Source organism: Ischnura elegans, chromosome 8 (assembly GCF_921293095.1).
Source record: "Ischnura elegans chromosome 8, ioIscEleg1.1, whole genome shotgun sequence".
Classification (NCBI taxonomy): Eukaryota; Metazoa; Arthropoda; class Insecta; order Odonata; family Coenagrionidae; genus Ischnura; species Ischnura elegans.
The window spans coordinates 93,001,493-93,015,281 of NC_060253.1; the positions used below are offsets into that span (position 1 = coordinate 93,001,493).

Below are 13,789 nucleotides of genomic sequence, written 5' to 3' on the forward strand. Positions count from 1 at the left end.
GCATCGCATATTTCAGGAATATCCCCATGATATTTTGAGGTAATTGAGAATATTCATAGAATATTCCAGTTTTTTATATGTTTTTATAATTTTTTATTATATATTATGTTTTTATATTATGCGTTTATTTATATTTTGAATGAATGAATGAACGCTTGTGTATTCTCTGGATTTGCCCATAAGAGTATACACAAACTACAACAATTTTTGGACAAAAACAATAAAAAATTTATTTATAACATAAAACTATCTTTGACACTATACAAACAAATTCACCTGGCACATAACTATGCATTTGCAACAAAAAGCAAAAAATACATCGAAAGCAAGAAATAAACTCAGGCAATCAACGAGAACAAACAGGACTGAACAAGGGGAAGAGAAAAATCAGAAAAAAAACTTCAAATAACTTGTAATTACACACCATAAAAATAAATATATATTATTTACTGACGTATAGTATTGTCATCATATTCATAGGATATTCTTCAGCTGAGTGGGCATTGATAAAATATACTCAATCAAAATGTTTGGACACCTCATTTTCGTTGGAAACAATAGGATGAGAGGAGTAATAGGGGTTGGAGAAATTGCAGGGGGTTTGGTGAGGGATCAGGACAAGGAAGAGGCAATTATGGAGGATTTGGAAGCCTTGGGGGAGGGGTGAGGACTGGAAGGACCCCGACCAGGTGGTTTTTCCATCATACTGTCTGTCCCTGAAGGACTCTTTAAAAATTATAGTAGCTATTATAAATTGGGCAATTCTTCTTACCAACACAGGTCTCCTTCCAAAATGGTCACCAAGAGCACCAAATATCAGGGATCCTATCACAGACCCAACAAAAAATATTGACTGAGCTAAATTTGGTCGCCAGGCATCATCACACACCCAGTCTAACTGAAAAAGATAGGAAATAAAAATTAGTTGTTTTCAAGAGGTGAATTTCACTGCTTACGAGCTCATGAAAAAAATTATAGATCTGTTAAACAACTTACCAATCCTGTACTGAATTACAGAAAAATATATGAAGTAGTATAATTCTTTATTTCACAACACTCAATCGCTTAGTTACACTTTGTTACCTCCACTGCACAAACGCTCAACAATCACCCACCGAATCAAATCCGCTCATCTAAGAGCCCGAGTAGTACAAGGTGAGCGGATTTGATTTGTGGGCGATTGTTGGACATTTGCGCAGTGGATGTATCAAATTTACTTGTTGAACTAATAGAAAAATAAAGGAAAGATACATGTTGAAACTGAAAGTAACATTTTCAGTGAGCCATTTAAATAAATAATCATAAAATGTAGCAAAATCTAAATTAATTTGAATGAGAAATAAGAGGCCTTAGGGGTACAGAACAGATATGACTTTTCCATCAACTTTCAATTCATGTGTGTATGTCATTTCGTCCTGTCATAATTTCGAATGTTCTATCAAAGCTTTAAGTAATAGGCCATTAAAAATAGTACTGCTGTTGCCCTCATATATGTCTTCTTGTTGCCTATCTTAGGGGTTTAAATCTTGAATCGTCCGAAGAGATCTTCAACCATTAGCATTGCAGTTGCATCACTGGTTCACCCTTGAGAACTTTTCACTTAGGAGTAGGAATATTCCAACTTCCTTGACTTTCGAAGAGACGGCCCCATAGGATGAGGGGCCGCTTTGACCAGCGTATGCTGCAGTACGTTACTGTCCGGGACACATTTAAGGGGGTTTCCAGCTACGCTAAATAAGAATAGTGTCGGAAGATTGCGTAAATGTACATCCTCATGCAGCTGAAAGCCAAAAGTAAATTTACACATAGATAGGATAACTTACAACCAACTGGACTCACAATTCATGGCAGCCCATCGGTATCGGTAAACAATACCGGTACATAGTTTACGCTTAAGAAACACCCCCAAATATTTTATTCCTCCCAATTTTTCGTGCCCCAACTTGCGCCACACAACCCTTTGTAAGAGGCCTTGCCCTAGTTAGCTTCATTTTCATGGACATGTTCAGCATTAAACTTTGGACGACATGTCCAAAAGCTGTTTCTCATTAGACCATAGTTTATAGACCAAACACCCGAAGGAACTGGAAGGAACCACCGCTTATTTCGACCGTAAGATCTTCTGGCTATCCACGGATCTCCCCTCCTCTTCTTGTCCTCTCTTGTTAAACTAAACAAGGACGTCGACCGACATGTGACGGACTGCTACAAGAAAGGAACAACTTGTTCCAAGTGGTACAGTCGGTGATCGTCATTCGTCAAATGATTGAGATCTCGTTAGTTCATACTTTCAAAAGCAGCTTTAAAGTCTATTTCTACTTCGTGTTGGCGTATTCGGATCGGCAATTTTTATTCCTCAACGGTATACTTGCGTTCATGCCGCTGTTGGAAGGAGATTACTAGCAAGATGGCCCAGTCAAAAAGGGCGTTTAGCAGTTTACGAATGTGGGTTTTGTTTGTGACACCTAAGATCTCACTAGAGGTTTCTGTCGGAGAAAGGCGCTTGTTGAATCTGACTCTTTCCTAATCTGCGAATTTCAGCATGATATCACGTGTTACCTGAGGTGATTCCATACTGACATCTCAGAAGAAAAAATCGTGACATACCATCGGTAGGAATTGCCTAAAAGAAACAACGGTCTTCATCATCTGACAAGGTAAAGGCATGCACACCATTTTTCCATAATCCATTTGAAACATCCTTGTTTGGGCTGTAACTTAATGGGTGTCTTATCGATAGTGTCAAACATAAATTTTAATCTTAGAAATCTCTCGAAACCTAGATCGCATGTCTGATTCATTCAATATCTTTTGTGTTTAGCCTTGCTTAGCGCCATTAATAGCAGGGCCGGCCCTAGCAGGTGCGGGGCTAGGGGCGAACCTACAGTGCGGGGCCCTTCACTTAAAATATTAAACTCTATACCCCATCTACAAACTCGAGCATTTTGAATCCCTACCACTCTCTGGCTAAGTATGTGTTCCCCTCCCTAATTCAGACTTCGTAACTACGCCGTTATGATACCTTGATTCAAAACTATCGTATATTTTAATTTTTTTTCACGAACGCGGGGCCCCCCAAAGCCCCCCGGGCCCCCCCGGGGCGGTCGCCCCGCCCTAAGGCCGGCCCTGATTAATAGGCACTGTTTTATGTTTTTTTTTGCGTATTTCTCATTCAGAGCTTGTCGCTTGAAGTAACGGTATTCACCTCGATGGTAAGATCGCTGAAATATTAAGAGTGAGGTAACTTAGTTTTTGTGGACTATGTAATCTATAAACAATGGGGAAGACGGCCAAAATCGGAGGCCATCTGAGCAAATAAAATTGCTGATAAGTGAGGAATGGAGGGCTATCATTGCTAGAGCTAGCCTGGTAGCCTTTGTAATTCAAGTACCTAGTAGTGAGATAATTCCTGTGCATCAAGATAGCCTACTAGAAGTCAGTCTAACAGCCCCGTATAAAAAAACGGCCTGAGGTCGCCACCTTAAGGAGACAGCCATAATTTCATATCTTTTATCCCTGTTTGAGATTTATTTATTATCTATTTATTGATTATGTGATAGAATATGACATATTTTATCACATAATTAATAATTTTGTATAGTAATGTAATTTAACGAATTATCTAACGTAATATAGGGGATTTATCCCTTATTGATAATGGTTAAATAACAATGCATCATAGGTGTATTATTAGGGAAATGAGCGCTAGCAAGAGACAAGGAAGACCATGGAAAACGATGGATTTTTTTCGTCTTACCGAGGATGACTTCACTTTTTAAGTATGAACGGTGGTACCAGCGTTACCACGTAAGGCATGTATAGCAGGGCGCACATCCACAATGATGATGGCCAGGAGCGTAGCCAGGAATTTCGTTCCGGGGGGGGTTCAAAACCAGGGGGGAAAATTTTTGAAAAACAGGGTACATACTAAGTAATGGGTTTTTAGCCAATTTTAACACTTTTCATAATCGAAAACACTTCGTTTTTTATTGTGTTTTTATATTTCGGGGGGGGGGGGGGGGGGTCCGAACCCCCTGGACCTCCCCCCTGGCTACGCCACTGATGATGGCGCACTTCCTCTCGCAAAGAAAAATTTTCCCCACTCACTCGCGTGCCGGCTTATAATTCAGGATTAAAATTCGATAGTGTTTCCCTATGAGGACCCGATCCACTGTTCAACACTTGACGTTTAACGTTCATTTATTGGGATAAAATTCCGGTACGCATATAAGTTACTTTAAGTGGATAAAAATGTCCCGAAAAAATTGTGATTTCCTTCCCACTAATTTTTTCTCAAAAGCATAACTTGCGTGGGATATGGGCTACCTTCGACGTAGGCAGCGCAGCGTATGGGAGGGGGTGAGGGTGCTTAACAGAAGGGTTCCCCAAAATATTTAGAGATGGGGTATTATATTAGACGAACCCCTTACGAAATCGTTTTTAGAATATGGGCTTTGCTAGGCCTGGGTGATATTAAAAATTCAATGTCAGACTACGATAATATAATTAATAAAATTAATAATGGGCGATTAATTTTCTAATATAAAGGCGATAACTATCTTCGTAATGGACCCGATAGAAGTATCGCGTTAAAAATTCGTGATATTTGAACCGATACCGATAAAATAACACTATATTCATTTATATTGTATGGTATTGTGTATTGGGATATCGTTTTTTATCAAAATTGGGGTATTCAAAACTCACAAAGAGGTCCCCAATGTATCTAAATATCGCGATATTTTCGAAATTTCGATATATCGCGCAGGCTCAGCCTTACCTGGGGTGTTGGAACCGCAGCAAAAGGCAGCGCATGCGTTTTTTTTCGCCTTAATAACGCAAAAAATTGCGAAATATCGGCTGAAGAGCAAAATATTTTTTTTATTGAAGAGTAACCTCCAGAAAAGTTTACCTTCTAGCCAAGGAGTGGCTAATAAAAATTATATTGCGGGTTACTTAAGAGATGTATCATTACTCCATTGGTCGGATATTTTTTAATAATTGAATGCCTAAACTATGTATTTTGATTAATGCTTTTTATTTTGTTCGTTAAATAATAAATAATTTTTTTAAAAGTGTTAACAATGTCGCGCCCTGGAAAAATGTTCAAGGCAAGTGGGCTGCAGATTGGTCACCCCTTCTCTAGCCGGTCACTGTGCAAACTCGAAAAAAGCTATCCGTACGCGATTATGTGGATACTATTGCGGTATTTTTTTTTTAATCACTCGTTCATTTCATTCTTCATCATTCAAAAATATCATTCAAAATTACAGTAGAAATCGGGTTTTTATGACGGGTTGAGTTCCTGAGTCTAGGAGCCGCTCAGATTTACTTGTCAAACCGTGATCTAGTCAGTCGAATCCATATACGCCTTTTAATTGATATGTGGAGAGTATTTCAAGTCATTACTGCGTCCGCGGTGTGAATGTTTCATTTTTGGTCCACTTTGCGCGCCTCATTGAGGGAGGCTGTGGCGGTTTCTAGTTTTTTTTCTGCCATAAATTGCCTACTCTCCATAACCCTTCAGAATTTTCTGTTTCCTCGATACACAGATGCTATGATGACTAGATATTGCTGCCATCTTTATCTAGATAATTATATATGGTCCACGCAATGAGCGTTATGGTTATGCAATAAGCGTAAGTCTTTATGATAATCGATCTAAAACAATGATGGAGTGAAAATTAAATAAATTATTGCCAGACGACAAAGTTGCAGCATATTCAAATGTAACCGGGGATGTGGCATGCTCTGCGCGGAATAATTATGAAGAGTTGAGAAAAAATTAGTAATAATAATAATCGTCCTTCTTCATTCAATTAAGTGATTTTAAAGCCAATAATTCCTCTTTTTCAATAAATTTGCCTGGAATTTAGGGTACGTCCACAATGCAGGCGGTGATAAATCTAACCCTGGTGGTATTCGAACTCGCGATCTTTCATTCGGCCCGCGAAATATTTACCTTGCCTCCACCGAGATCGAAAAAATTCATCTCTACAATTTCATTATGCCAAAATTTATTCAATAATCTCTTCAAATTGTTGGATCCTTGTCTTTTATACTACAAAGGTATGCCTTTTCATTTGTCTTGTGTGTTAGTCTGCAAAATAGTACAACAGTTCATCTCCAACATTTCGAAAATCATATCCTCAGGATTTGAAACTTAATTATGGATATCGGAGCCAAAAATAAACCATTTGATATTTGACCAATAATGGTATATATATATAGAAGATTGCATTCAGTTTCTGATAATACAGTTTTACGTTAAGCCATATATTGCATATATGCGTAGATATTTTTAAATAATTAAGGGAAAGTAGGAGGACATTAAATCGAACATTTTTCTGCACAATAAAACAATCATAATTTTTGAGTAATGATATTCCCATCCCAGCAGGGACAGAAAAAATGTTTCCCGTGCTGGTATAGCTTCCGTGGCACATGTCTGCCTCACGTCTTGCATAAACACCAGGGGATTTTGTCAGTCGTTTGTAGTCCCATCATCTTTTTTTTAAAAAAAAGAAGAGAGCTCTGGAGGTTGGTGATTGTTTTTATAATCAGTGATAATATTTCCAATAGAGTGTTAAGAAAATTCTTTGAATCAAGTAATTACTATCTTTCTAGTAGAACTCCTTCTTTGGAACCTCTTTACGAGTTTAAAAAAATGTGATGGTCCTATCTCCTTCCTGAATCGGAAGTAAAACGGGATTGTGTATATCAATGGAGTTGGTGAAAAAGAAAGTGATGCAAAATATTTTAATGACTATTTACAGGGACTTTTGTTGCGATATGCAGTGGAGTTCCCTATTGTCTATTACAACCTATTGATCCGTTAGGGCTCTTATTAGCAGACAGCTAGACTTCTCTCGCGTGGAGGAATCTGAGTTCAAATATTGGTTAACGAAAGATGCTATGGAGGAATTTAACTCTTACCCATTTTTATGCCGATTATATAATTTCTTAAGTCTATGCACCCCTTTTGGAACTTACAACAGTTCAGGATCATCATTATCCAGGGAAAAGGTTGAAGCGCCTACACGGGATTCGAAACTGCAACCCTCGAAATGGTTAATCTCCTCTGCCGATTGAGGCTGACCTTCTCATCAGATTTTGCAGACTTACTTATACAGGATCGAATTGGAGCGTAGATAGGCTATGGTTGAGGTAGCAGGTAGGTCTACGTTGAAAATTTCGCATATCACCCCGGCATCCTGTGTACCTTCCCCTATTGAATTTTCCTCTTTGTTTCGCAATTAGGCAATTATTTCTTTTCAAGTCTATTAAATACGTATACCAAGTATGAGCTCTGTGCCGCGAATCATTCTTCGGAGTCGTAAAAATATTCTTTTAGCGTGACTTCTCTTGCTCCGATTTATTACAGTGTGAAACTTTGTAAGGTTAACTTTTGTATTTAAATAGGCACGACCCGGGTTTCGTAACGTCTCATGTGGAGAGGTTTCACATAGTCAAGCCTGAAGTTATCAGTTATTAAATTGTGCTTGTTTGGAGAAGTTCGCTGACATAGTTACACTGATGTGGAGGACTTATCTTTTGTTGGAGATTGTGAGGTCTAGATCCATTTCATGGTTTCAAAGAATCGTGTGCTTCACCATTAAATTTCATAGAGGCTCGGTAGAGACCTCAGGCTTGTCGTTTCGAGACAAAAAGCCAGTTTATACGTGATGCATGAAGGATGATGATCTCTCATGACAAGCTAATGAGTATATTAAAATTACATTAAAAATTATTGCTTAGGCATTCAGTTTTAAACTGGCTGGTTTCTGTGTAAAAGTAATTGGTTCAGAGAAGATTATCACGGAGTTTCTTGATAGTTTTTGAGACTCTTTTCGCGTTCACTCTGCCCCTTTGTTCTGCTCGCACCTCGATATGATCATCACGTTATTTATTTCAGTTCGCACCTTGATCGTAGTGCCGTCATCTTTTCCAAAAAAAGAAAAGACGACTGAAGGCTGGTTATTTCTTTTATACTTCCTGATATTTTCAATGTAGGGTTAAGATTATTTGGAGAATTCTGGTTCGTGGGTTACTTCGAATCAAGTTATCCAGCCATCTGTATGCCGTATAATGTGCGTCCTCTTCTAGCTAAACTGTTTTTTGGAATCTCGTTACACCTTAAAAAATGAAAAAGGAGATGGGTAACCTATTTATTCAAAAGTTAGCAATTCTATACTTACATTTTAAATTCTGCCTTAAGTAACTCCCCCAAAAAATGAAAACGATAATTTTATTTTTAATTGTTCAAATACGTCTAAAGACTAGCTATCATGTAAAATATTGAAGAATTGTTTATTTTCCTCATTCGCCAACATATCTCCTTAATTATTGAGTAATTTCTTTTCTGGTTAATTTAGTCTTTCTAGTTAGAGGTTCGTCAAAGCACATGGTTTCAAGTAGATTTTCGTTTAAAGATGTTTCTATCAATAAAATTTTCTCAAAGGAAAATTTGCGAGAGAATAAGTGTATGGAAATTGAAACTGCAACATAAATTCAGGTTATTAATGGCTGCGTATCGCACCAGGAGGAATTACACTTTACCTTTGCTAGTAGGAAGAATAATAGGCATCCTGCAAGGACAAGACGTACACACCCACCATCATGACTCTTGATTCGTTTCTTGTTAAGAATAGCCGTTCCCAAGAAAATATAGCGTTAAGAAATCGTTTTTCTTATCGTGTGGGATGATTTCGGTAAAAAAATCAGAATTTATAATGATTATAAACTATTTATTATTTATGAGGCTATTCATTATGCCGTTTACTAAACCGTAAAATTGTTTAGCGGGTCTAGCTGTCGGATGGGACGATCAATCGTGGCCCATAATCACTAATTAATTATGGTGTTGTGCTTTTCTCTTCTCCTATCTTTCAAATTAATTTTCATACGTTTCAGATACCTGCCAATTACTGCGCCTGAACTGTTAGGTAATGAATATACGGGGATGTGGGAATCGCGCTACCACATAGGTACTACAAATACTCCAGCTCAGTTATGAGTGGGTGATGAAGCAATCATCCTTCAATTTATCCCCTCGACTTTCGGCCCTTTGAATCTGATAGAAGCTTAAAAATTATTTGAAATTGTTTGCAATAGAATGTAAAGTAAATCTATTTACCCTCTATTTCTGGAGGAATATAACTTTACATTTACCGCTAGGAGGAAGAATAGGCTTTCTCCAAGGACAAGACGTTCACACCCAACATCATGGCTCCTGATTTGTTTCGTGGTAAGCATAGTTCTTCCCAAGAATATACGGCATTAAGAAATCGTTTTCTTATCAGATTTTTGATGACTGTAAGTTAATACCGATGAAGAGACTATGTGACTTCCACAGTTCATTAAACATTTAACGACTTCACCTTTGCGACTTTTTTACATTGTACTTGAAAATGGCTTAATAGCCAAAACCGGTCGTTCTATGATAAATAAACTGTGGATGTCACAAAGTCTCTTCATTGCTATTATGGAACTCTTTCACCACGTAGCAGCTTCCAATTTTGATTATATGATTAAAAAATATTCATTAGGCTATTTATTATGTCGTGAAACCATACAATTGTTCAGCGACTCTACCTGTCGGATGGGACGAACAATCGCGGCCCCTGATTGGAATAGAAAGAAGTGGTTTTTTTCAAGACTCACCTCTGATACTATTGTTCCGTAGTCCCTAGTGAGATCGTACTCCCAACCGTGGCGGCAGGATGTCGTCGGCCAGTCCTCCCGGCTTTCGGAAAGATTCACGCCCGTCATCATCTGCAAAAATCATGAAATTTATTTATTAATACATTATTTATTTTAATGTTCGTATGGAATTTTAGGTAGGTAAAATGATAATGATTATGCTAGCCCATTTCATAATATTTGAGTGTTTGTAAGGATAATGGTTTTTCACGCTCAAGTTTATAACCAATCTTGAAGTTGTTGATGGAGGCTTCAACGGAGTGGTGCAGTAGACGCAGCTTGGCTTCCGAGTCGTTAGTTTGTTGTTGCTTTTTTCGAGCCTGGAAAAAACTCTTCCATAAACCGACCAATCAGGACGCACCTGGCCAATACCAAAGCGTATAAAAGACAGGAAAAAACTTGCATCCGACACTTCAAACCTGAAGACGACTGCTACAACGCCGGTGAAACTGTCGTCACGAAGATGACGCGGAGGACGACCCGCAAGCCAAGCTGCGCCAATCTTGAACTTCTGTCTTTTCTTAAGTCTCCTCCTCGCCAGAGAATTATTGATGAGACAATTGCTTCTGGGGTTTTCAGAAAACTCTAACAAAACGTTTGGCGAAAGCTTAATAGAATAATAGCGGCAAGTAGGGAGAAGGTGATTGTTATCTCTTAGAAATAAAGAAATTAGACTTTAAGTCCATATTTTGGCCTACCCTTGGTAGAATGAGTTATATGCTGGCGGTTATGTGCTTTTTTACTCTTATTAAGGTGGAAAGTTCTAGTGGACTTCATCAGCAGACGAATTTTACGGGAGAAGCATAACCGAGAAAACATATCGCTCTTTACTGGTTAGCAAAGGTCAGCTTAGAGCCCCCTCAGAGTCAAGATGGGATCAATATCTCGAAAAGTGAATTTTTTAATGGAAATATTATGCAAATGATTACGTATTGTGAGTACTCGGTAACGAGCTCGTGGCTGATGACGCGAACGGCTTTCCCGTAGGTGGATTTCCTCAAGTGCAATTCATCCTTGGGGCCGCTACCCACAGTCTTAAGGCCTTTCCCCGCACCTGATTCCATGCCAAGGACACTAATTCCAGTCGTCACCTGCAAGCCTGTTTTCAGACGTTCGCCGCTTCTCGTGCTCTATGAAGCTGTTACTATCGCTAAATCCGAAACCGCGGAAAAATGTGCCAACGGTGGTTATGCTGAAGTTCATGGTCAAGAGATGCTCAAGTGGAAGGCCTTCGTGTTCTGCATGGCATCATAAATTACTCTCACCAGAAGATCTTTCGAGGGATCGGGTTGGTGTGGAGGCTAGAGTGTTTCCTTTCCACCCCGTGGGCTCGGGTTCAAATCCCGACGTTGGCAGAGAATTTTCATAAACTGTCCGATCCCTGCTTGAATGTTGTGTGGAGGACATTTCAAACACAACACTCCGTCCGTCGGATGGGACGTTAAGTCGTGGTCCACTTGGCGCCTTTCGTCAAGAGCAGGCTAATGACGACGCGACGCCGGGTTTCTCCATACTCTCCCTTCGGTACCCTTCCCTCATAGCGTAAATCCACTCAGCATGTCGGTCACCTCCTCCAAATACCATACTATACTAAATGAATCCTCTCCTCACCATGCCCAACCCATATGTCTCTCATGGAGTAAATGAAGTGCCTCTTCATAAGTCTGAATGAATTTCCTCCGCAAATACTTAAATATTGTCCACGGGAGTTCGGGGTGCTATTTCTGAACATATATCATATAGTCCAGGAAATGAAGCTCATAAAAGTGAAAAACCTTGCAATTTTTTCAAACTGAATCGATTTGCACCTAAATTTGGGATTAGACAAATTATACCCCCCACTTCAAAATCTATATTATGCCGAAGGGCGCTTTTTATTTTTTAGGGGTGAAAACTACCCCTAAAAGCTGGAACTTAAAAAATTATTTTTTAAAGCTAAATACGTGTAAAATTTAGTTTAAATTATACGTACAATTATATTTTTATGTGTGGAAAATAATTTTAAGGTGTTTCAACCCATAATAATCAACCCTTATTGGGGGTTAATGTAAAAAAGAATTTTCAAACTGAATCGATTCGCATAAAAATTTGTGTTTATACTAATCATACCTCTTTTAAATTTTTTTTTCAAACCGAATCGATTTGCATAAATATTTGGGATTAGACTAGTCATACCCCCTTCTTCAAAATCTATACTATGCGGAAGGGCGCCTTTTATTTTTTAGGGGTGAAAACTACCCCTAAAAGCTGAAACTTAAAAAATTATTTTTTAAAGCTAAATACGAGTAAAATTTAGTTTAAATTATTTGTATAATTATTTTTTTTGTTTGGAAAATAATTTTAGGCGTTTCAACCCATAATAATCAACCCTTATTGGGGGTTAATGTAAAAAAAATTATTTACCCTAAAAATAAAAATTATTTATCACATTGTATCTTCTTATTCACTTTCTTACTCCTTTTATTCTGTATTCTCTTTTTTCTCTCATGATTTTAATCACAGCACAGAAAAGATATAACAATTGGATAAACAGAACAAACTTCGTCATGGTGACATAAACAAATAAATGCACATTTATGTAGACATTACATGAAACACAATCAAACCGAGACTGTATGGCTTCCAGTCTTCCCACCACATGCATGCTCACAGGTCACTGTGAGCGAGAGCACACATACTCACATCTATATATACATCTTATGGGTATGTGTGTTTATTTTGTAGCAAATTTGAGTGTATCGTTAGCTTCTAACGTAAAGTACACAAAGTATATGCTGATTATGAGGAATGTTATGCTCTGAATTGTGGATTTCGAATTTTTCGAAAATAAATTTGATTAGTATTTCAAACATAGCTCCTTTATTTTTTATGATAGCAAGTTCATTTAAATTGTATTTTGTAGGGTTTTTACTGACTACAAGTTCATGTGAATAAAATTTTTTTCGAGTCATTAATTTTGAAAGGGGAGGGATTTAAGGGTTTAAATAAGGTGGAGCTCCCTTGGAAATAGAGGTTTTAATTATCAATATCTCACCAAATATTTATTGTATAGAAAATTAAAACACACCAAAATATTTTAAAATATAGAAGATAAACTTTATTACTCTTGCATTTTTTTCATATCTCCAGTTTTTTTGGAGTTATTTTGAAAAAAGAGCATTTTTAACGAAATTGTAGAAAATGACTTTTCACTTTTTCCTCCATTTTTTCAATATTTAGCGTTGTAAATTTAAAAAACTTCTAGGATCAATTAAGAATACTTAAATAAAGAGAAATACTGAAGGGCATTGATCAATTTTGTCTAGTGTGGTAATAAGGAGTTGTTTTCACTAATTTTTTCGTACAAAAAAGTAGGGACTGATCTTATTTTTAATCATAACTCGCTCAAATTTCATGGTAAAAAATATTTTTTCTCATTATAAGAAAGTTTTTTAAAAACACTTTTAAACAACTTACATAATATTTCCTCGAAAATTACATTTTTCCCGCTATTTGGTATTGAATCTTTCAAATTTAGCGTATGACAAACAATAGATAACCATCAACAAGTTGTAGCTCGGTCCGAATTGGTCATAAAGGAAATATAAAATAAGATTTTTATTTAATTTTTTACAAGCTACAGTTTTGTTATTCACAATTTCCTAATAAAATTAATACTTTTCAAGTTATTTGCCTATAATCGATTAAAATCGTTGATTTTTTCGTCAAAAAACTGTTACTTTCAATCGCAAATAACTCGAAAAATATTAATTTTACGCAAACAATGGTAGGAACATTTTATTCTTAGAATTTATTTTTCTATCGATTCCTGTGGTCAAAATATAATTAAAATTTTCCACCCCCGAGATGGGGTGGAAACCACCCCCAGGGTAAAAGCGCCCGTCGGCATGATATAGATTTTGATTCTTGGTATATGCCCTACTTATTGTGAAAATTTCAAGAAAATCGATTCAGTTTGAAAAAATTGCAAGCCAAAACGCTTCATTTCCTGGACTAATATGCCAGTTCACTGAATTAAATATTCAATCTGCGACACAGCCGTGTACATTGTTCTTAACCTTTTTGCCATTCCAGAGAAATAAGGTGA

The 13,789-nt window shown here is 37.3% G+C and overlaps 1 protein-coding gene across 2 annotated transcripts in view; it reads right to left on the reverse strand.

Moving 5' to 3' along the window:
* Positions 1-13,789, reverse strand: part of LOC124163240 (solute carrier family 22 member 21-like) — a 103,267-nt gene that overhangs the window by 14,678 nt on the left and 74,800 nt on the right. For both annotated transcript variants that reach the window (XM_046539995.1, XM_046539996.1), the window contains exons 4-5: positions 9,664-9,774; positions 773-898 (exon numbers count right to left, since the gene is read on the reverse strand). In XM_046539995.1, the coding sequence (XP_046395951.1) occupies positions 773-898; positions 9,664-9,774 (237 nt within the window). The remainder of the gene's footprint in view (positions 1-772; positions 899-9,663; positions 9,775-13,789) is intronic.